The sequence below is a fragment of the Corvus cornix genome, chromosome 6 (genome assembly GCF_000738735.6).
Source record: "Corvus cornix cornix isolate S_Up_H32 chromosome 6, ASM73873v5, whole genome shotgun sequence".
In the NCBI taxonomy this organism is placed as follows: Eukaryota; Metazoa; Chordata; class Aves; order Passeriformes; family Corvidae; genus Corvus; species Corvus cornix.
This window is the reverse complement of record NC_046336.1, coordinates 9,154,385-9,178,834: the sequence shown is the minus strand read 5'-3', so window position 1 is coordinate 9,178,834 and position 24,450 is coordinate 9,154,385. Positions and strand designations below refer to the sequence as shown.

At 41.3% G+C, this 24,450-nt stretch overlaps 2 protein-coding genes across 3 annotated transcripts in view; both read left to right on the top strand.

The window, feature by feature from the left end:
* Nucleotides 1-579: 579 nt before the first annotated feature.
* On the top strand, nucleotides 580-9,643 carry TECTB (tectorin beta). Its single transcript, XM_010408954.2, has 11 exons — nucleotides 580-634; nucleotides 1,519-1,607; nucleotides 3,381-3,571; nucleotides 3,983-4,125; nucleotides 4,206-4,278; nucleotides 5,561-5,664; nucleotides 5,744-5,827; nucleotides 6,027-6,189; nucleotides 8,003-8,072; nucleotides 8,934-8,966; nucleotides 9,442-9,643. Exons 2-11 carry the CDS (start codon nucleotides 1,532-1,534, stop codon nucleotides 9,492-9,494), a joined length of 990 nt encoding a protein of 329 aa, XP_010407256.1. The 5' UTR covers nucleotides 580-634; nucleotides 1,519-1,531; the 3' UTR covers nucleotides 9,495-9,643.
* A 12,927-nt stretch (nucleotides 9,644-22,570) lies between these two features.
* The window catches only part of ACSL5 (acyl-CoA synthetase long chain family member 5), a 31,289-nt gene continuing 29,409 nt past the window's right edge, over nucleotides 22,571-24,450 (top strand). The window contains exon 1 of one of the 2 annotated variants that reach the window (XM_019293765.3): nucleotides 22,571-22,649. The gene's annotated coding sequence lies outside the window, so the exon portion shown is untranslated. The remainder of the gene's footprint in view (nucleotides 22,650-24,450) is intronic. The other variant, XM_019293764.3, reaches the window with a different exon arrangement.

Sequence of the window (24,450 nt, the reverse complement as noted above, 5' to 3'; positions counted from 1 at the left end):
AAGCTTAGGCTTATGGAAAAACCTACCTAAACTCAGATTACGTGCCTGTGAGCTTTTAGAAAAAAATAGTAAAAAAAAAAAAAAAAAAACCAAAAAACCAAACAACTCCAAAGGTGGTATATGATCTGTTGCCATACTTTTGTCCACTTGTATAGCACAAAAGCTTGACATTGTCAATAAGCCATTTAAGAGAAACATCTAATTCCTATAAATACATTTTCACTGAATCCTGGAAGGCAGTTGTAGCTTCACCTCTGCAGAAATTCTACATTTTCCTAATAAACTCATAAACCAAAAAATTTTGTACCTTCAGCAGGTTTCTGTTCACTTGTTTTCAAGATCTGTAAAAAACCACTGTGGAAAGATTGTTTAAAAATCAAATAGCAGCAATACAGTCCCATCTAGGGGAAGAGAACTGCTTTTCTATAACTCTTTTTTTTTCCTCTCACACTGGACAATACTGGCGGCTTGAGATTTAACCAGAGATGGGCTCCTTTTACAAGATTGCTTATATAAAGCGAAGATAACACCAGCTGGGTTCATTTGAAAGAGGACATCTTGGGAAGAGCTTACAGCGCTGCTTTTGGAATAAGACTGGCATGAAAATCTGAAATAATTAGCTCCTTCCTGTCTCGTAGGTATAACCATTAATTTCTTGTAGAATGCATAGGATTATAATTAGAAGAAATTGTCACTGATATGTACTTTATGACCCTTTTATAAATATATATTTTTAAATAGAGGCTGAGTGAAAATGTTGAAATTGATTGGTTTTGTTAGAACTACTGAATTGGAATGATTTTTTTTCTTTACTTAAATGGTATTTCTTACTTCTGACTTAGTCTGCTTAGTGATATATGTATGAGGGCTGATACTGACGAGTGTCTGCAAAGGAAAAGTATGGGAACTCCAGTCCCAGTCCCACATGTTTCTCCCCTGTGGGAAACAGCTTGCAGCTTTGAGGCCTGAAATGTAACTGTAAATTGCTGCTATGGATGTTTTCCTAAAAATTCGACATTTAGCAGCAAAGGAGAAAATGCATAACTTACCACAACTGAGCTACATAAAGTTTAGATTATGTACGTCAGAATAGCCATCACCACAGAGAATAGTTTCAGCACTAAATTTTAAGCACATTATATATGTTCTTGCATCATATTTCTTCTAGTAATTTCTATTCCCTCTTTTTTTCAAGTCCCACTGTTTCAGTTTCATTTGGTTATATTAACACTTTAGGTTTAGACTCTTTGCAAGAAATCAAACTAGAATAATTGAAAGCCACCACTAAACCAAAATAGTAAAATTGTCACAGTAGTGACTCACTTATAGTAATGGTCTTGGAAATATTTACCCTGTAGTTGCAATTACATTGGGTGACAGAATATCAGTAATGTTATTTTTTTTACTCTGCAAAAAGGACAATTTTAACAGTAGCTACAAGTTCAGGACTGCAGACAAAGCATTGTTTTTATTTTGACTTTTAAAGACATTTTCAGCTTTTATTTTCTGTGTCCTCAGATCATTGCAAGAAATGGTGACTCTTGCTATTTATCTGCTGGTCATCTTGCCTCGAGCTCTTGCGGGGCCTTGTAGCCCAAATAAAGCAGGTAAAGTAAGTCTCCTAAGGTCTTCTCTTGTAATTAAGCTGCCAAAGGCTTTTCTCATTCAAAACCAAAAGGTTTTCCTTCAGAAAGTTAAACTGTGGATTCTGTAGAGCTAATCCTTAAATTTCTTTTATTCATCTGCTTTGAGCTAGCACAGTAAAGAATGTACCATTCAAGTCCTAACCTCACAAAGAATTAGGCATATACTTAACTCTGTGCAATAACCATAGTGTAAGAAAGTTAATCACAAATGCATAAAATGGCAAAGAAAACAAAAACAATTGGAAATTTTGTGTAATAGTACAGGCCAGATGCAGCAGATCTTTGCTGTCCAAGCTGGGCTTTAGTCCCACAGACTACAATCAGATGGCCGGTGGTGATAGAATGTGCTGGGCTGAACTCCTGAACCCCACTGTTACATTAAAGCAAGAAAAATACAAAAAATCGTTGAAGATAAGGCTCTAATTGCACACTGATTACTGCCTAGAAACTGAAGTGATCTGGTACCAGACAGACCTGTAATGTAGATTTCACTAGAATTACAAAATGTGCTCTAGAAATGTGTTGGAATACGCCTCGATTTAGTGTTTGCTTTTTAGTGTGTGACTGCTGTCAGATTACTGTCAGTCATTTCATGGTATATCTAAAGTATTTGGCCCTCTAGCCATTTATTTCAGTACCTTTATTTGCACAAGCAGTTTCTCTGAACTGCAGGAATTTTCATAGCTGTAAAGTTGCCAGTTATAAATCTGAGCATTAACACAAGCAAAATCAGCCTGCGTGTGCTGAAGGTTTGTTAACCAGAAAAAAGTGAGTTGTTGAGGTCTATAGTTGACTTTCCCTGAGTATTCCCTAGCAGACATGGAAAGGCTGCAAAATGAGGCTTTTAGCATTAAAAATGAGAGTGGCAAGGGCTTTAAAAGGAATAATTGAATAATTCCAGGCAGGGTGCCTTTTTTTCCTCACTGTCGTAATTGGAAGTTTCTCTCAATTTTCAGGTCGCTAATGGTTAGTTAATAACTGTAAATTTCCGTCAGACATTCAAATTAGCTCTGCCTGTGAAAAATACCCAATTCTGCTATCATGAAGGAATTGGTCTGCATGTTAAGATGTTCAACATTCATGGCTGTGTTAGCAATCACCATGCTTGGAAACACACAGCACTGCTATTAACAGGGATGGGAGTTTGGGTCATTTCCTATTGTTGTTAGCAGGCCTAGGTTCTTTAGTTCATTTTTAGATCTTGGCTTTTGACTTGACAATTGGAAAAATTCAACTTGTGCTGGCATTACAGTGCCAGTCCAAGAAGAGAAAGGGCAGGATATCTTTCGTGGCCAAGATCTATACACCAGTACAATACAGTGCAGACCTACAAAGCCTACCAAACAACCTCACCAATATTATCTTTACAGAGTCAGTGGTGTTACAGAAGCCAGCTTTGCAGCATAAGTTAATGAGATATATTTCAGTGCAGTCCTTTTTTACTTCGGGTTTCTCAGCAGTGTCTCTGCTTTTCAATCAGCTATTCCAGAAAGAAAAAAAATTTACACAAAGTTCTGCATTGATTAGAAGGCAAAGGCCAAACTCTTCCAAAGAGGACAGAATTTAACAACCTAGAGGTCAGTTTTGTGTAGCAAAAGCTGCTCTCATTAGGGGACCTTCCAGTATACACCCTTGTTCACAGAAGGTTGAGCCCAAGGGAAAGTAAGTGGGCAGCCCCACCTCCTTGAAAGGAAATTACCACTGAATAACTCTAGGTTATCATTTTCCTTTCAGATGTAATTCTGGTATACTGCTATCCTAAAACCATCATTACCAGAATTCCAGAGTGTCCTTATGGATGGGAGGTTAATCAGCTGGCACTTGGAGGTATTTGCTACAATGGGATCCACGATTCAGGATATTACCAATTCACAATCCCAGACCTGTCACCTAAAAACAAATCATACTGTGGGACACAGTCAGAGGTAAGACTATGAAGGTCAGAATTTCTGACTCGGGAAATGGCTGGACTCACTTGAGAGAGTCCTGTCTTCTTCAGCTTGGAGCAAGCTTTAAGTACCGACGGAAGAAGGAGGCAAACTGCAGTATCAAGGAGATGAAGGACTCAGACAGCTGTGCTTTGCAGTTGCAGGCAAAATACTCACAGGCTTAGTGATACTAGTTTGCTTTTCACTTGCACCTCTTTTACACAGAACTTTATTTACTTATATTTAATAAAGCATATGAATAGGCAGCACAGCATATGAAGAGCTACCAAACTGTGTTTCCTTGGGGAGGCTGTTTTGACACCAGATAGAGTCTTCATGTTTCAAAGTACTTTCCTGATGCCTCAAAGGCTCAGTACTGCCCACATTTCTCTGTCTCACCACCCACAGTTCAAGAATCCCATGTATCACTTCTATAACTCCATCGTCTCCAATGACTCCTCAGTGATTGTGAAGAGCCAGCCTGTGAATTACTCATTCACCTGCACATACAATGCCAACTACCTGGTGAACCAGGCTGCCTTTGACCAAAGGTACGTCCTCTTCTGGGAGTGTGTCTCACCCTGTCCTTATCATCACGCCTCACTCATCTGGAGTTTTGTCCTGTCCCCAGGGTGGCCACTGTCCATGTCAAGAATGGGAGCTCCGGCTCATTTGAAAGTCAACTGTCCCTCAACTTCTACTCTGTAAGTGCTCTTTGCCACTCACACTTTCACCTTCACCTTACAAAGGCTTCAGCCAAAGAGCTGGAAAAAAACAGGGCTGCTGCTCCTGACTTTTATGTGTCATGGAGCACATTACTAGCCTGGAACAGATAATTGCAGTGGGATTGGCAGGGGTTCTTCTTTCTGCTGATTAACAGGGATGTACTTAAAGTGAACAGAGCAGACACATGCCAACTGTTCTTTTAATCCCTCAAAATCAGGCAGATTTTTCTGCTGGGAGGTACATTTCTAACCTGCTGACAGGTTTTATAAGAAAAAGCAAAATTTGTTTGTAGTCCCGCTGTAAGAGCAGCATGAATCTGCACGTAGTGCTGGCCTTGCACGGCCTCTATAGATACGGCAAAGCTCCTTGCATGTCTTTTGCGGTTTTCTCCCTGGTCCACTCACCTGACAGATATTTCATGTACTCTACAGATCTTTAGGTCATGCTGGAATTTTGTTGCCAACAAAATATTGTCCCTTAATATCAGGCAGTTCTTTTGAAGCATCCCTCTCCTCTCCACTGCTCCACTGCACTGCTGGAGCAGCCAACTCCAGATTTTGGAGTCTTTTCTCCACAAAAGCATCAAAACACTCTCTATTTTAGCACAACTAGAAAAAGCACAACTAGGAACATACTGTGTTAAAATTACAGGCCAGGTAAAAGGAGTGTTTACCACTAGATAAAACAATGGTAGGACTAAACGTGTTATTCTTTGTATAATTCTGGTACTAGCTTTGTTACCATCTTACCCAACAGGAAGCAGTTGGATTTAAGGTAGGCACTTCAGTGTATTTGTAACCAAAATTTTCACCTGAGCACCACAGTGCTCCATGTTCAGCAGGCTGGCTTTTTTCTTGTGATTTCTGCTTGTCTTCATTCCTTTTGCCCAACACGTGGCCATGTCCCAACTCCATTCCCATTCTATACAGTCATCTCCACTCTCTCACCAACTTTCCCCACCACCACAAGCAGCAGCAGCAAGCTTGCTTCCCACCCATGCTGTGATACAATACATACTACAACCCAAACAGCATCAAGTTCTGTCACGTATCATCATTATACACCAAATATTAACAAAAGTATTTTTAAACATCATCTTGGGTTTGCAGTAGTCCTACTACTGTTGCAGAGTTTGGAGGCTGCAGGTTATAAGAACCCAGATTTCTGGGGTCAGTCTCTCCAGTGGTGTCTGAAGTTGAATCATGCCTTGCTTTGCATGTTATGAGTGATGTGTGATGCCTTTGTCTTTGTCTTTCAAAGAATGCCAAGTTCTCAAGTATAAAGGAAGCCCCCTTTGTCGTTGAAACATCAGAAATTGGTTCTGACATATTTGCTGGAGTGGAAGCTAAGGGCTTAAGCGACAGGTAGGCAAGGGAAGGAGGAATGAGTAATAAACTGGCAACTGGGACATTCCTTGCTAATCTGGGGTTTGTATCTCCCCAGGTTTAAAGTTGTTCTCAACAACTGCTGGGCAACTCCCTCCTCAGAGTATTTCTACCAGATCCACTGGCCTTTGATCACCAAGGGGTAGGTGCTGGTGGGACCCAGGGGAGCACCTCTACTCAGCCCAGCCCCAAGGACGACTGGAAAGCTGGTGGTGGGGTATAAGGGAGCAAAGGAAAAGCTGGCCCACAGCAGGGCAAATGCTTTCATCAGACTGTCACCTCAGGAGACGTTTCACTGAAGCCATGGGGGCTCTGACACTGCTTCTCCACACACAACCCAGGTGTGCCACGGACTACTCCATCCTTGTGCACGAGAACGGGAAAACAAACCGGGCCACGTTCCAGTTCAACGCCTTCCGCTTCCGCAACATCCCCAAGCTGTCCAAGGTCTGGCTGCACTGCGAGACGCACGTCTGCGACAGCGAGAAGTTCTCCTGCCCCGTGGTAAGGCCTCCCTGCTGCAGAACACACAGTGCTGCACTCAGACAGAGGATGTCCAGCCCTTCCTGAGGGCATGCCAGCTGTAGAGCCAGTGCCAGGGCTCTCAGCAGATGGAGGCACTGCAGTGTGTGAACCCGAGTGGCCCAGCTGTGCACCCCGACCCCTGTCATGCCACAGGCAACACTGGGAAACTTGTTTAAATGGATTGAGAAATAAGGTAGCCATTGAAAAACTCAGCTCTTGTCAATATCCCAGACTACAGTCCTGTCTGACAAACAGCTACAGTTAAACACAAGCCTGGAAAAAAGGAGAAAGTTGAGCTTTTTCCATTTTGCCAAGTATCTCAGTGCTAAGAGCACCCTGGGGATAGTGGGAGAACCTGGCCCAAAGCTCTCAGTCCCCCTTCCCAAGGAAAGTCCTCCCTGCCATGCTGCAGTAAGTTATTGCTCCTGCAGACATTCTATTCTGCATAAAATACATAAATTGTCTCTGGAGCAGGAACTGAGGTAGAACAGAGAATTCCTGTATTCTTAGGTGGGAGTGAGGTGAAGGTGCTACACAGGCACATAATTTAATATGGGCAGGTGCCCACAAAATGTCTTTCTTTAAAGACTTCTCTCTCCACCCTTCACCAAATCAGAGCTTTGCTATTCTTTCTCTCATGCAATGAACATGTCATTGCTATAAAATGAAATCAAATTTTATTTAACCTGAAATGAAAGCCCAAAATACTCCTTGGCCAACATGCTGTCATTTCAACAGCAAATGTTTCTTGCTGGAGAAGAGAAAGCCTCACTCCTGGTGAGCCCAGTTTTTCTTTCTAACCCCTTTCTCAGTCCAGGAGCCAAACCAAGGCAGCATTTCGTATTATAGAGCTTCAGTGGTAAGAAGGGGGAACTGACTTGTGCAAAATTTGCATGTTTGACAAAAACACATTGTTAGAAATTCTAAGTTTCAAAGGCACCAGAAAAAACTCTTAGATTTTGTTGTCTGTTTTTCAAGATTTCTTCAACTTTTTATCCAGCCACAGATCAGAGTTAAAAGAAAACACAAACCCATTACTTCATATGTGCCCTTCTGGAAGTACTGTCAAACATCTACATCATCCTTTCAGGCACTGTGTGGAATTCCCACCTCACCCTCCAGTGCAGGATAATTGCTCGATCAGGCTGACATCCCTTGAGTCCACTTCCGACTCAAAAAAGCAGCTGGTGGTCTTCTGCAATTAAGGTTGAACCAAGCTGGTGGTCTGTGCTTACAAGCAAATCATAACCGTAATTACCACATGCTGAGTTTGTAATAAAAATGCCCACAGCTGGGGATCTACAAAGGTCAGGAGATGGACAAGGACCTTTAATCTGCGGAGCACTGCCTCCAATACAGACTTTGTCAGCTGTGACAGGCATCATTAGTGCTGGACATGAGCTGGTCTATATGGAAAGGATTTGGTGCTTCCTGTTTCTACCCAAGGGACAACAATTACCATTAGCAATAAACAACCACAGAAGCCTTCACAGAGGTCAGGGGTTAAACGGATGGAGCTCAATTTCCCCCATCTTGACAGGAGTTTTGTTTAAGGGAGGGTGGGAAAGGCAGCCCACCAAAATCTTCAGAAAATGGACAATAAAGACTCTCCTTAAAACTCTCCTGCACTAAAACCCCAATAATTCGAAATACAGGCAGAAACAAAAAAATCCCTAGAAAATATGCAGCAATTTCCTTGGTTGGAAACATGAGAATTGGGCCTGGATTTTTTTTTTTTTTTAATAATTCTTACATCTTTTGGTACACATGGCTTTCTCTCTGCTCTCTTGAGACATGTGACAAACGCAAGCAGCGCGCGGAACAAACCGGAGGTGTTTTAGTGGCGGAGATCACTGTGCGCAGTAAGTGACTGGGTTCGTGGGGTGCTTCTCCCTTCGGGAAGCAGTGAAGCTGGCAGCATAGGAGCAAGCAGAGGGAGCCAAAGCCCTCTGCCAGACCCCTTTCCCCTGGGGCAGCAGGAGTCTAGAACAGAAGTTGGTCCCCTCCAAGCTCTGGCTCAGTGAAACTCTCCTCATTTGCCAAGTCAAGGCACCCCTTAGGTGTTTATGATAAATGGCCAAACCACTCACACACTGAGCTGGCAGTGAAAGCTCTGCTCAGCTGCCTGTGACCTCAGAGCAGCTCAGACACGCTCTGACAGGTTGCACGGGAGTGGGAGAGAGGTCGGGAGCAGCAGGAAAGTTTTTCTTTACACTGAGTGTCCGTACACACCGTCATGTGCTGTGGGGATGCTTCGAGCCTATCCCGCCTGACACACTGACTGCACTGCCATCGGACTTCCCCACTGTAGAGCAACTGTTCCCTCGAACTGATGCCTCCTGCAGGCAATAGGGATTTCTCTCTGAGCTGGTTCATCTTTTGAAACAAGTCCTTGGAACAAATAATGTTTTCACTAGAGCCCTTTATACTAGTTTATCAGCTGCATCCACACCAATATGAAAGCCAATTTAAAATTACAAATACACATAGAGTAGAATTAATATAGTCCATTATGTTGTACTAGTAAACCCCCATCGATGTTCAAAGGTAAAAGAACTGAGGATCCTTTTATCACTTCAGACAGGAAATCCAAGAGGAAGAAATATTCAGAATTTCAAAATGTGGCAAATATTTTCTGTTCTGCTTTTACAAAGCCCACTGGTGCACTTTGCCCTGTTTTAAACATCATCCTGATGTAATATTTTTCCTCCTCTTTTATACAGGCAAAGGTTTATCCAGATTTTGCACACTCTCAGGTAAACAGCAAAGTATGACAATGAAAGTATCAATCCCAGACATGGATTTTGAGTGTCTTTGTCAACATAAAATCCATAGCTCAAAGAAAAAACCTGAAATATTAGTAAATTTGAGGAAGAGTGAATATTTCAAGATCAGATTTTATTTCCCAGTGTTATATACTTTGTTTTCCTTCTTTTGGCACATCCCTCACACTGGACAATAAAATCATAGCAATAAATTCCAATACTTTCTCTAATTGTCACACCCTCTTCCCAAAAAGGAACAATCATGTTTTACTGGATTAACAGGGGTGTCTGAAAGCATTTCTGATTGGAAAGGGTTTGAAACACACCTTTCAAAGTCTATTTATTAGCATTTGATATGTTGACAGAGACACATTAGAGCAAGTAATTTTATTGAACGGGGTGGGAAGAGAAGGCGAAAGGGAGCTGACAGGGAAGTACTCACATATAGCCTGTGCTTCTCTTGCAGATATCATCTTCCACCTGCTCTTTGTGGTTGGATTTTGCGCTGTTTTATTATAACATGCAGCCCAGCTGTGTTTCTTAACTTTCCCCAATCCTGTTTGGACCTGGACTTCTTTACTGAAGATGTTTATTTTACAGAGAAAAAGGGAAGCCACAAAAAAATTCTTGTGCACCATTTTACGAGATAAATAAAACATTCCATGAGCTTTGTGCCTCAAATACTAGAAAATCCCAAAGCAGATTTGCTTCTCCCAAGTCTCCACTGGCATTTTAAACTAGTGACAACCCTTGGGTGATGTATTTTACCGACACCTCCTTTTAAAAAGCTGTCATGGCAATAGGACTCGTTTCTAAAAGGAATGTAGGATGTGCAAACTCAGCATTTTTCAATGCCAAATTTACCTTCAGGGTCCCCCTTCCCTGTCAGCCTCAGTGTGGTACCAACCTCCCCTCCAGGCCTGGTCTTGCAAAGTCCCAGTTTGTTCTGTGAAATCTTTGAACAAAACGAAAACCAACCTAACATGTTGTGCTTTTTATGTAGCAGTAATTAGAAGGTGCTCAGCATTAATTACCTGATATTTCTTTCCTGATTCTCAGTGTTGTCAGTATTGATTGGTTGGATTAAGCAGAGCACACTGTAGGAGTAGGATGTCTTGCTGATTGGACAGGCTCAGTGCTGGACGGCTACATGGTGTGGGCACATATTGAACACATCTGAGGTTGGAAAACAAGCTAATGAGCTTTACACTTCCTTGAAGACATAGCCGGTGGCAGACACAACAGGGTCCAGGTGTTAGGTCTGTACCTGAGTAACAACAGCAAGAAAGAATCACTGGAAAGGGAAACCATGATTTATAAAAATCAGGAAATATCAGGACATGAAACAATTCCCCAACAAGCATTAACAGTAGGTTCCTTACTTCTAGTAGTTACTAGAACAATATTGAAAGAAACATCCCTAGACCTTTCCCATGAAACTTCCAGGATCCTAAATGTGAAAGAGGGAAGAATGACTACACTTGTTACACTTCCAATTAATCAACACGGTGGGTCTACCTGTGTCTGCACATACTGAAGCATAAGCACATTATAGAATTTTTGCTATTGTTTGCAGAGAGGGAGCCTCCTGAACAATTCTGTTAAAGATTTTCAACTCCCTTTTCTTGGCGAAAGCTCGTTGTAATGAAGATAATGCAGAACACCACAGCGGTAGAACGAACACATTCAGTCCATTTGCACGGGCTCCTCGGGCTCCTCCGGGCGCAGTCTCAGCCCGCGGCGCCGTTCCCCGCCGCGCGCAGCAGAGGGCGCTCCCGCTCAGCGCCGCCCGGCCGGGGCCCCGCCGGCGCTTCCGGGGCTCCGAGCAGAGAGAGCCGCGCTCCGCGGCGCCGTGTGCTGCACGGGATGCTCTCATGGGCCATCATCACCCTGCAGGGCTTTCGCCCGCGTTTGCTGCACGGCCTCCCTTTCCTCTGCTCCCCTCCCATTGACACCCCGCGTTTCAGCACCTGCCAAGTGGCTTTACCTCTTCAAATTCTTGTCCTTCACCAAAGCGTGTTTCTTTCGCCTTGCTTTTACAACATTCACTGCACTCCTATTGCGGCTATTTTATGCAGAAAGCCTTGAACCCAGTTTCTTTGGTAGGTTGATTAATTCCTTCCTGGTTATGCAAGAAGTGTGGCTTTGGAACAAACCTTGCGGGATTTTGGCAGCTGTGAAGTGTGCCTGTGCATTCCCAGGCCGCCTCCCGCCCGCCGTGGGATGGAGCCTGCGGGCATCCAAATCTCCTGTCCATGTTCCCGCACTGAGTGGGGCTCAGGCAGCCCTCCTGCCTCTCCCGGTCTGGATCACTATCTCCCTACAGTCCAGAAATAGTTTATTGCTAAAAACAAACAATCAAAACACAACTGAAAAACAGGTGCCAGAGGTGACTGTGTCTATCTGCCTGTCTATCTGCCAGAGAAGGCAGCAACGTAAGAACAGGTTTCAGATCCAGAAGTACTGCTCCTTAAGAAAGCAAAAGTTTTCCATCCTAAATAGTTGGCATAAAAAATATGGTATATAAACCACCTTCTTTTTTCCTAACCTTCATATGGCTTATCATTACTTATTCTACTAAACACTATTTATGTTGCCAGTATCAGAAAATGCAAAGATTGCTAAAGATTTTAGCACAAAGTGAAGCTTGATAGATTTCATCACTTCAGACAGACTAAAATGATGGCTCTTTTCCAGCTGTCAGGGCGTGAAGGTGCTTGCCTTGATCTCTGCATCTGAAAGTCAAACCCAAGTCTGGCCATGGAAACATAGGGACAGGAAGGTTAGAGAGGATGCAGATAATCTGTTTAGAACCCAACATTTGTCTCCACAAAGATTCCAGTTGGGTTTTGTCCCAATTCTTCCTTCCATTTGGATGAACTCTAATGAGACATGAATTTTTACATGCTTTCCTTCCCACAGTTTGGCACTGCAATGCTGAAGCACAAGGTCACCGAGGTCATGACAAGAAGTAGGAGAGAAATAAACACACACAGGCATCAAGATGATAACAACACAGGTTGCAGCACAATATTGCCAGTACAGTGACACACTTTACACAACATTTTGTTCATTAAATATAGGTTCACTTCTTCTCACTTGCAAATGGTAAACACCATTAACCTGGGTGGCCTTTATTTGACAGTCACTGCAGATGTGAATAACAATTAAGAAGGTCCAACAAAAACTGCCAATGAAAGAATGAGCCAAATCTAACACAAAATGAGCGAGTATGGCACAATGCAAGCTGCTAAGTTCCATTATGCACAATCTTTCCTTAGTATTCCCAAATAAGCAGTGCTGTTGGCACTGAGATTCCCGTTTGGCCACCCCATGTCCAATAGTGAAAAAGAAGGAGCAGTTTCCAAGACTGTCCATTCAGAATTAATTATGGTCAAGCATTAATGCCTCATATCCTGTGCTGGAATCTCACAATTTCAAATCCAAACTTTAGAACAAAGCCTCACTAGGTGTTTATTGGGGGACATGTACATGATCCTGCTGCAGAGATGCCAGGCTGGGTCTGACCTGACATGCCCACCTTGTGCAACCCCTGCTAGGGGAGCCCTGGAAGGAGTGAAGCACATGAGGGCTGAAAGCCTTTCTGGAGGGGGATCTCAACTCCGTAGCACACTGAGGTAAACATTGCATGTGCTGCCAGAATTGGCAATACATTACACAATATAAACACAGGCAATGTCCCAGATCCAGATGCCATGTATAGAAACACACCAGTCTTAATCCTCATTTAAATACCAACTTCATCTCTTAATTCTGTAAATCCATGACATTTGTTTTAAATGTCCCAGTCAGGAACAAGAAAAAGCCCTACATCAGAATAGTACCATGACTCACTACATACAAAACACATCACAGATGTACATGGTGTGTATTAGGAGTGAACCTCTCACTCTGTACTGAAGACCAAGTCTTTTCAATTTATTCCCATCCAAAGGGCAGCTCACAGGTGCAGAGGAAAAAATAGCTAGTGATTGATTGGACCCCATGGCCCCTTCACGTAGCATATCACTGCAGCCCTGCAAAGGTCAAGTTCAGTGGCTTCAGAGAAATAAATAGTAATTCTTGCAGCCTGACAGTCAGGCACACGAGGCTGAGAAAAGTGTCCTGAGCTCTATTTGAAGCTGCGTTGCACTGGGAAGCAGAGATCAGCCCTGCTTTCCAAGACATTTTTCTTCACTTCGTTGTTACAGGGAAAACCTAGAACACACCTCTTTAAAAACAATTATATTGGATATGTTCTAAAGCCTAAGAGAAATGCTGTGAGATTCCATGATATGAAGCCCACCTGCAATGCAAACTGCTGCTCTGGGGTGCAGTCTACAGCTTTCCCAGATTGCTTCTTGCATTGAGCAGCCTGTGCTTCAGCCCCTGCTAAATTTTCTCTCCATGTGGTCTCATCACACCCTCCTCCCACAGACCATCTCTCCCTGAGAATTTACACACCGTGACACAAAGCATCTGCTGGAAGGGATCCCACTCTGTTGCTTTTCTGCTTGCACTCACCTGCTCCTTACAGAAAAATAACATCCGCATATTTCTTCTGGGAGCAAGCGCATCAACACAACTCAGACAGAGACATTCAGGATGTATATTATATTAACTTTATCTTAAAAAGACAATCCACAAGAGGTAGCACAGACTTGTCAGTAACATGGCCCTGAAATGTGTTTTAAGAAGATCTTGTAGGTTTAAATTTCATTCCGCTTTTCCATAAGCACATTCTGCAGAGTGCAAGTCATGCAGTAAGGCATGACAGGAAGTGGGGCACATCTACAACTTGGTGAGCACTAAAGCTGAGGCCTAATGCTAAAGCAAAGGTCTGATGCTAGAACAGACGTCTTATCACTGTGAAATGTTTGCCCAGCACTATAAATGTACATGGTGATTAATAAGCGCTGATAGGAACATTCTGACCACTTCTCACTGTCTACATGCCCAACACTTCTGTGCTAGCACCTTATAGTGAATACTTCAAAGTACTCTAAAAACAGTAACTGATTCCTCTGGAAGATTTAATCTTCCCTTTACAAACTGAGAAAAACTGACATATAAAGAATGTCATGAGCAGCTCGTGGCATGGGGTCATATCAAATTGGCACTCATTCCAGTAGAGGAGAATGTTACCGGAACAACAGAATAGTAATCAAGGAAAAAATATATAGCTCCATCTGATACTTTTGAGAATGGGTTGTGAATTGAAAAAACTTGCAAATTTTGCATTTATTTTATCTCTATTGGAAGGAGAAAATCCTTGTGTACAGAAAATCAATAAATTCAAGGGTTCTGATACACAATTTATGATGTACCTGGTGACACACAGTAACAAATCATAAATATCCATAGTCAACATAAAATAAAACTCAAAGGTTAATCACCTGGGAGGAAGCTTACATCAACAAGTTTTTCCCCACACACATGCTAGGTGTGCCATTGTGCCTCAGTGGGTGGCAATCCTTACCTTCCATTGTATCTGGATCCTCTCACAGCCAGCCAGATCCGGGCTGTTTACCTCTTTGAAGTTTCAGCTTCTGTCTGGGTCCATGGCCTATCTCTAAAGGAATCACAGCACTTGGGAATTTCATGGACATAACAGGTATTTCTTCAGTGTAGTTGATCCCACTGGGGATGGGTAGGCTGCACCCATAAGTATCAGCAGTGGTTTATACCTTCAGCAACAAAAGGAGCACAACTATTTTATTGCATAGCTGAGATTTGGGGTGCGTGATGCAAATAAACCTGAACCCTCAATCCTGCAGTGACTATTTTCCAATACGTAAAGAAAAGCAGAGGGGAAAAAAAACCCCAAATATTTTGAAGTTACTGCATCAGTGATCCTTCACCAGACTAAACAGAAATTTTTTTCAGTGTTTTTACCTAGGAGAGATTTTTCAACCACTTCACAACTTTATTTGTCAGATGGGAAAACAAGTTTTGTCCTCACACCCATTAATAGCACCAAAAGCAGACTGTCTAAGGATGTACAGTTCTGTTCATGTGCCACATCTCTGCCATCTGCTCAGCAGCCTACCTAAATGTGTTTTCTTTCTCCAAAGCAACTCAGATAATGAGCTTGGATAAGGCATGATATCCTCGCTATTACTCCCTTTGGACTATATCAGGGCACCCTTCACCAGCTACTGTAGACCTGCTGAGAATCTTCTGGCAAGGTTTATAATTCAATGGAAAAGTCCCAGCATGGGCAGACAGATCCCTGTTGAATTTCCTTTGCTTATTAGTGGAAGAAAGGACAACAGGCATTCAAAAATCCTTTTCCTAGAATGCCAGGCAGGGAATAGCCTGAATATTGGCTGATGAACTGCCTGAGCCACACAGGACTGGCACCAGGCCAGCAATCCGTGCTGCTGCCACAGCTGGTCAGATTATAAAGTCATTGTACTTTACTCATCTTATGCTGCCTGTCTACCCTCAAGCAGCAGCAGCTCTCCCTAACCCAGCAATCTCATAATGTCCTGGAGTTAAAAGGCAAAACAAAAGGTTATTCTGAGAAGCATTTAAGGTAACCAGGCCATTTTGTCAGAACTGTATCTGATTTAGAGGTATTGATCTCAGCCTTGTTGGTGGCAGTTAGAACAGAACATTTAGCTACCACCTCAAAATATACCTATGGCTGGTATATGTTCACAAGTCCTGCAACCACCCCTCCAGCTACAAGCTGTGATGGGAAGCATCATGTTGGTTAATTCCAAGTGTATACAGCCATGAAAATCACCTCATTAAATGCTTACAGTACAAAGGGATTTTGTTGCAGTTTCAGATTCAGAGTAAGTGCTTTTCACTCAGACATCCTTCCCATCTTTAACTTAATTTTTTTTTTGTAGACATAGCCCCATGGCTTAACATTTCCTTCATGGGTATGGAATACAGCAGGACAGCATCATGCAGATAGGCCACATACGAACATACCTTAAGCAACAAAGCTTTACCAACAAACCTAAACCAAACTGCAGCAAAAATGCAACAGTCTTGAGCCTGGCTTTGGTATTTGACAAATCATTTTCAGCTAAAAGTACATTTCATTTCCAATAAATACATTCCAACTTTGTCCCAAATGCAGCTGTGATTTCAGTCCACAATAATTAATTACTAATCCATATCTAGAACTAGCTAGTATCATTCTTCAGGTAAGAAGGAGTAAAAACATATCTAGGAACATCACTCTTATATGGAACTTGGGATTACTTAGTCCCTGAAGACTGAAAATCACACACAGACACCTCAGATGCATTTTGATTGGAGACAAACTTATTTGAGTATAAAAATTTGGGGAAATCACAAACTGGAAAAAGGAGGAAGCCTAATTACAATATCATATTTGGCAAGTGTTTGTGAGCAGGGAACACAATATCAAACCTCTTTCTCTGAAGAAAAGCAGCTGTGAAAGGGTTGTTCCTTCAAGACTTTCCTAACCCTCTTCCAAAAAATATAAATACCTAGTACATTCCCCAGGAGAGCTGAGGGTGACCAGGAACCCATGCTGGTACACCAGGAGAACACTGCTGTTCTCAGTGCATCTTCCAGGAAGACGTCAAGAAACTATGCCCCTTCTCTGGCATCCAATTAGTAACTCCAGTATTTAATCCAGCAAATTCCCTGAAAGAGGCTAGAAATTAGGTCAGCTCACTGCTGGAATGTGAGAAATGTATGCATTGGTATATTTGTTGATTTTGTCCTATTGGCCAGCAAGTACATAATAAAAAAGTTAAGTTAGGCTTACTGCATTGCTGCTGACCTTAAACTGTGAGGCAGCAAAGACAAGTTTCCCATTTAGTGGAGCTGTTTAACTTCTAGCAGAATTGACTGACACCTGAATGACTGCAAGGCTGAAGGAGAAGTGAATACAGCATACAACCACTTCCCTTCCAATTTGTCATGAACAAACAGAGTTACTGATCAGTACTAATATTACATTAATTATTTATCACCACATAGTGAACACTTATGTAAAGAATTTAACCACAGACATGTCCCTGAACAGCCCAATGGGCTGTAATTGAGCAGATAAACATGTATTGCTTGTTGAATATCAGTTGTCTGATGATCCATTAAATATCTTGTGGTGATGGAAAATTAAGCACTTTGTGGCAGCTGGAAACTGCCACCAATATTTTATCCATTGATAGTCCTCAAAATAAAGTTCCTGGAGGTAATACAAGAAAAAACTGCTTTTTATGCAAGAGGATTGTCAGCTACAGGCTTCTCTTTGCTGTACAGAAGAAGAATTTCTAGAATATCAAACCAAAACTATCAAGTGATTAAAATCCCTATGAAAAGCATTTCCTTGAGTGATGATGGACAGCAGCCTACCAATACAGAAATATATGCAAACAAAACATCAGTGACAACTAAAGACAACCAGAAACAGCTTCATTCATCCTCTCATCTTATTTTTCCTCTCCTTTTGTGGAGGAAAACTCACTTTCCAAAACAAATACCACCTTCTTTTATTTTTTCTGGCAATGCTGTGCTAAAATTCAAAAGTTTGATCAACATCTTGGAACCTGGCAGCTTTTCCTGATAGGTAAAAAAAGCAGCAGTAATAAGAACAAAGCTCTTCCCCTCACCACCTTGGTCAGGGCAAATATCCCATTTTTCACATCCAGAATTAGTGACAACATTTATCAAAGTCTAGCATGTGAGAGTGCAGGAGTAACTGCTGTCTCCAGAGCCTTCCCAAAGAAAAGACACACATGCAAGGCTTTATTTCTGTTACTTCAGTGCCTGGAGAATGTGACTGGGGGGGAGGGGGGGGGACCACCTCATTACAGTGGGCATTAACTAAGGCTGATAAGCAGGAATGGTTTGAGCTCTGCACAAACAGGTGAATCATGGTTGGCAGCAGAACAGTGTCCCAGAAAAGCCCAGGAGGACTGGGGCAGACCCTGTTCCTGCTTCACTGAAAATCAGCAGCCTGGCATGCAGGCACACCTCAAACACTGTTCACAGAACCAACCATGGCATCAATAACACTTCTAGCCACAAAACCCCACCATTGTGGCAATTAATAAAATGCAGTCTCTGCCTTCTTCTATTCCATTGATTGACTCTGACTTGGCTCTAAACAGGTGGAGGAGATGTTTTCTACCTTCTGTCTGATCTTTTGCTTTTACATATATTTTCTGACTTGTGTCACTTTTTTCTGCAGTTCAGGAAGAACAGAAAGTTACTGTTCTGATTTGCACTGCCCCGCTGGAGTTCTGAAATGGGCAGTCACATAGAATTATGGAATATCCCGAGTTGAGTGAGACCCATAAAGGTCATAATGTTATGTGTGGGAGTGACTTAGTTCAGAGTTTATTATATTCCACACTTTACCTGTGCCCTTCTCCCAGGTAAAAGAAAAATGCTGAATCTATTGTAAGTAGAGCAAAGTCCTCCTGCAGAGTGAGGATGCACCAAGCAAAGGGGAAAGCAGCACATGCTATCAGCATGGTTCTGGGGCTAAGTACAATGCCAGCAAGAAGTCTGTCAAAAGATCATTTATTTGTGTATCACTTCCCAAGTTAGACTCAGTGGCCTGTGCTTGGGCTGTCTACTGCTGCAATATAGAATTGTATATCTAAGGTAACACAACAGAGGATAATATATACGCATTTTTAAAATGACAAAACAATGAATTTGGAAACTACCTAAGAGGCAAACCTTTGGTGATCACAGCTTCCAAAAATTGTGCTCGTGCAAGATGCACACAGCAGATGGCTACAAACTGCTCAGATGCAGATTCCTATGAAATGGTCCTGAGTACAGGCATCCAGATTAGAGATATTCCAACAACTGGATCAGGTATCCATTTAGATGCAAAGTTTTCCCCTCTGTGGATGAATTGTGTTTTGAAGATACTGGCTACTCTAGATGGAGATGCATTTATCTCTGTGCCAGTGTTAGGCACACAGTAACCCCTGCTGAGTGTTCTCACTTGCACTATGCAATGGAAGTGTGTAGCACAGTAAAGTCCATAAAATAAATTTCACAGAGGATGGTTGCATATTAGTCACAATAGCAATTTTCAGTGTTCAGGGACATTTCCTGTTTGTCAAGCTTCACAGACTTTCTGCAAGGGCTAGTAAGAAATACAAATTATCCTCTAAGCAGCTAACAGTAAGGACAGAGTCCACACAGATTTGGCAATACTATAGTCTTTGGGAACCACATATAACCTTAAAAACTGACTGCCTTTGACCAAGTCTTTACACTTGTATATTAATCATAACTAACTAGGCAGCATTTATTTACTGATAAAACCCAAATATGCACCTCAGATGAGATACCAGGTAATGCAGCAGAGGTCCTGTCAGAGAATATTTATAAAGTACTTGTGCTACTCCTTGCAGAAGGGACACAATTTTGACAGAAGTGCTAGAGAAGGACATTGTCCAGCTTTACTGTCTGACCGTACCAAAAGACAGGGATATTTCAGTCAGAAAGGCCAGAAAAAAGTCCTCTAATGATGGTCACAAGAAGATGGCCTTTTATTTCGTGCCAGGAAAAAAAAAAGGCAAAAGTTATTCTGTAGAGCAACTCTGAATTGTGTTATGATCTTCAATAATCCCAATTCCCACTGACTTATTTTTTTCTCATAGGTCAGTTTGGATTTATTGGTCCCCCACAGATTTCAATTGTTTGCATACGTCATAGTGCCATAATCAAGTTCCAAGAGAAATCTTAGGCTATTTTCTGATACAGTTACCATACAGTTGAAAAATTACCAAACCAAATTACCAAAATTACTGGCATAAACCAACAACTGTGATTTTGTGTTTTACAGGAAAAAATCATACCCAGAGTAAATCCATTTATACAAGTATTTTTCCAGCTTTTCAGTTAAGTTCTTCAAGAATAAGGAAGAACTTCAAGAGTTAACCCAAAATGTAAATATTAGAGCCTGAATTCAGGAGACTTCCATATGGACTGTATTACTTGATTCAGAAGAGTCCTCAAAACCTCAATTCCAGATCTTTTTCCTTGAGAAAAAATTGTAAGGGTGATTTTTAACTGCTTTATATCATTGATAATATCATAACTGCAGCTAACCATCGGAGTAATGCCTACTGAGAACACTGGGAAATATCCAGATAATGAATGTCATTTAGAAGTATGCAAATTTAAATTTTTCAGTTATGGCATAAAGGAATAAAATTAGAAGAAAGATTTCCTGATTTATCTCCATTTTTATCTGATACTTCATGGTTCAAAGCCCACTTTTCTCAGAAACATGTGATACTGGTGATGATCACTTCTCCAGCCACTGGCACAGGCTGGCCAGACACCCTTTCTCTCTCCTCCCCAGCCCCAAAGATGCCTTCAGACTTCAAGGTAAAGCTCTGACATATCAGCTCCAAATTTGCAGATTACTATTGGCCTGCTGGAATGGCTTTTTCATCAGAGCTGTTACTAGACTCACAAACAGTGGTGCTAAATCATTGCCAGCTTCCCAGTATAGTTGAGCACTCATGTAACCAGTTCACATGACAGAAAATAATTTCAGGGATGAAAATATTTCACTGGTATCAGTCTGAATTCTTAATAACAAAACACAGAGATCTAATAATCTTTTATATTAGGAAGAGAATCCTTACCCTCCACAACTCCACCTGCAATATGCCATGAGAACTCCTTTTCCAGAGAAATATTTGTCAATAAAGAACTGTTCCATAGACTTTCCACTGAAAGTCTGCCAGTCACCCACATACATAGATCAACCAATAAATCTTGGTTTTAAACCCTGTGACTCAACTATCTGGCATCAACTATTCTTATGCCTCCAGCAAAAATATGGGAGCCAGTGTTTTCAGACATTAGGAAAGTGAAATTGTTGACACCACCTTATTCCCTCTGGCAGGGCTAAGGTTTACTGCTGTTATCCTTGGGCAGGATACAGAAAAGGAAATATACTCCAGAGCATTAAATAAAAAGAAAAATGCTTGGAGGCTTCTCAGACCTAAAGACACTTCCTGGTTCACACAGGCTAAGTCTAAGGATCTAAAATTACATTCAGTGTTTAATGCACTCTACAATTTCACCTATTAAGCAGTGTTACATCCTATGAAACATCCAGTCTTTTTGATATTATCATCTCCTTCAGCAATTTTTCTTACCCTTTAGATAATAAATACAACTACTTTTCCATTTTGAAAGCAAAGCCAAATTATTGGTCTCCCGCAGATTTCAGTTGTTTGTATATTTTACAGTACCCTATATAGCATTCCTCACCATGATAGGTTCAGAAGTATTTTCACACATTTTTCACCTGTTAAGCTCCAGAAAAAGCTATAGTTACATGTTTTTCCCAAATCTTTAACTAACATGTATTTGTCTAACTTCCTCTATCAACACATGGCTGATCTTTATAGTACTGGAGTACCTAGATCAAACACAAAATTTCAATGTTTTTGGCCTGACATTCACCCTGGAAGGGACCATACTGAAACTGAGGAGCTTGCAGGAGAGTTAGAGGATGCAAGAGACGACAGTGATCTAAATCAGAGGACAGAGTTAACTAAACGGGATCATGTGTTACCTAAGTAACTCTTGGGCAATCAGCAATAAATCAGTTTTTTCCCTATGATGTATGTCTGTATCAAGATTTATATCCAGGGGATTAAAAGTTTTGCCCTCAAGCCTCTGATTAACAACAACAAAAAAAAAAATCATTTGACTTGGGAAAAGGTCAGTAAGGAGTAAAAACAAGTAATTGAGCAAACAAAAATGTTGCAAGATAAAAGCTAACCACTCTTCCACAGAAGCTCATCATGCTCTTTGCACTAAGCCTGTGACAGCACAGAGAACTGCTAATCACTCCCTGCCACCTGAGAGCAGCCCAGCAAGGCAGACACGAGCAGGAACAGCTGCATTAGTGTTCTTGGACAATCTCTAGCTGGGCTTCATTGAAAGGTTATTAAACACGACAGCAAGATCTCTCTGAGAGACCCTTTTTAAAGAATTACAATCTCTGCAGTGATAGGTAACTGCTCAAGGGTCTGGCCAAGCAAACTGGGGAAGAACCAAGGGGGGCTTCCCTCAAACTCTGGTAAAAGTCCATGTAACTGGCAGTCACTTAAATGCATTGTCTTAAGATAACTAGAAACCACAATCACAAGGGCTCAGGATGAAAAAGTAATTTACTTCTTCAATTTTAAACTCTCTGTTAATTATGGGCACTGAACCTACATTAGAAAAGTTTCAATGTCTGACAAGCATATGGAAACTCTACTGTCAAAGTGGATTCATTGGGCAAGTTCTTTTGTGAGTCATTTCAATTTAATGGGAAAAACCAATTTCAGACTAACATTCTTTACCATATTGATCTATAGTAAATCAATACCATTTGCTATGGATCCTTGAAGCCATACTGGAAGTGATTTTGTAATCACAGAAAAAATACCACTAACAGATTAGACAACTAAAGGACAGACAGAGTCCCATTAAAACAGTGTTTTCAGGTTTGTAAGGTTGTGAGTAGGCTGGGTAAATCACTGAGGTGAATGCACTGCACAAAAACAAGTTATTATTACGTGAGGGTGTAGCTGTCACAGTATAAAAGATGGTTGAGTAAGCAGATCAAATAGCAAAGAGCAGGAAGCTAACAGCAGTGCTAAAGAGTTCACAGAAACAACAACTGATATTCTACTGAAAGAGGTGAGTGACTTAAGACAAAAATAACCTAAAGAAAAAAAAATTTTAAAAAGTTGCTTGCTTTGTCCATTTCTTGGGCAAAGGTGCTTAGCTGATATTAACAACTCCCTGCTGCCACAGAGCTAAGACTTCAATTATATTGTTCTCTTCTGCTCTCTTGTGTGTCACAATGCATGTTTTGATCTTTCATAGTAAGCTCATTAAAAGATGCTAGGAGATTTTTATGGTTTTATGTATGAGGAGTATCCTCTCTAGAATATCTAGGTCCATTTCCCAGTCTTGACTAACAGCTACTGTGTGATCACTAGCTTTGTGCATTTGCACTTCTGGGGTGGAGATGAGAAAAAGAAAGGGGATGGAGATGGGAGAAATAACAATTCTAAATTCTTAACTTCTATGACAACTATTTGATTCATGGAAATCTGTGAGATAATGAATCAATGTATACTGGTATGTATGTTTGAAGAGCATGTAGAATTACTGCAAGACTGGAAGAAAGCAAATAGCACTTCAACCCACAAGATAAAAAGGAGCATCCCATCAACAGCATGGATGCTATTTTTTCAAATAATGAGTAATGAAGAATATTAACTACACCAGTGACTACACAGAGCTAAGTGAAGCCACCAACTCTGCTGCCTGGATACACCTCCTCAGACAAGGGGTTTTTTTACTTTTTCTTTTAAATTAATTTTTTCTTTTTAAACAAACACAGATTGCAAAATTTGGAGATGAGAATGCAAATGAGATGAAACCCATCTGGGTGTTACAGAAGTGTTTCCTAATATGTCTTCTTGCAAAAATTTAATTAAAAAAACCTAAAACTACCAGTGTGCACCACTTTTGAATGAAATAGAAGTAAAGAAAGAAAAGGAAGACTCATCATTTCCAGCATTTGTCAGGATCTCCAGAGCCTTGGGCTGTCCTCCAGCTGTATTGGGAAGCTGAAGTCAAACACCTTCTGTAGTAGTTCCTGCTCTATGGGAATATGGGATACTTTCCTTACATTTGGTCAACAAGATGGATTTGGGATTTATTACTCTAATATGGAATAATTAATGATATTACTTACACCAAAGTTTTACAACAATATGTGGGCGTATAAAATGAAGTGTGGCATGTCACAGCACCTCCAGAGGAAGTCTGGCAATAATCTGCACTCCACACCACGGGCTGAAACATGAGTAAACCTGGGATGTCAGCAGCCAGGAGAGGACAACAAAGGGTGCTACCACAGAACAAGTCTTTTTTGTGGAGTGTGTACACAGCATATGGAGCACATACTGCTTACTATATTCAAGCAGTTTTTAGTATTTACAAAGTGACAGAACAGTTTAACACTCTTCAAATGTTCCTCTGCTGTTCAGAATCAGCTGCCTAATGCTCATATAATTAATGATCTTACATAATTAATGACTGATGACACTGATTTGACATTTACAGTATTTACAGCATTTATTGCATGCTCCTGCTAACAGAGAGACAGATTTCCTTGCATGCTACAGACATGAGCCCAGCTTAAATGCCATCATTTCCTCAAGGAAGATTTGAAGTTGGATGTTACCAGCTATAAACAGAGATGTATTGCAGGAATATTTTCTAGCATTTGCATTGCATACCTCTACCAGGAAGCACCTTCTTTAGATTGCTACAGAGTGAGTCAAAATGCTGTGACTGCAGTCATAGCAAATTCATCTAAAGCTATGGGCAGACTGCCAGAGAAGCTCAAAGCACAGTTTTGGGGCAAACTATACAATGGTGGGTGTTGTGTTTGAAAGGTTGAGAAAGGAGCAGGCTGTGTTCC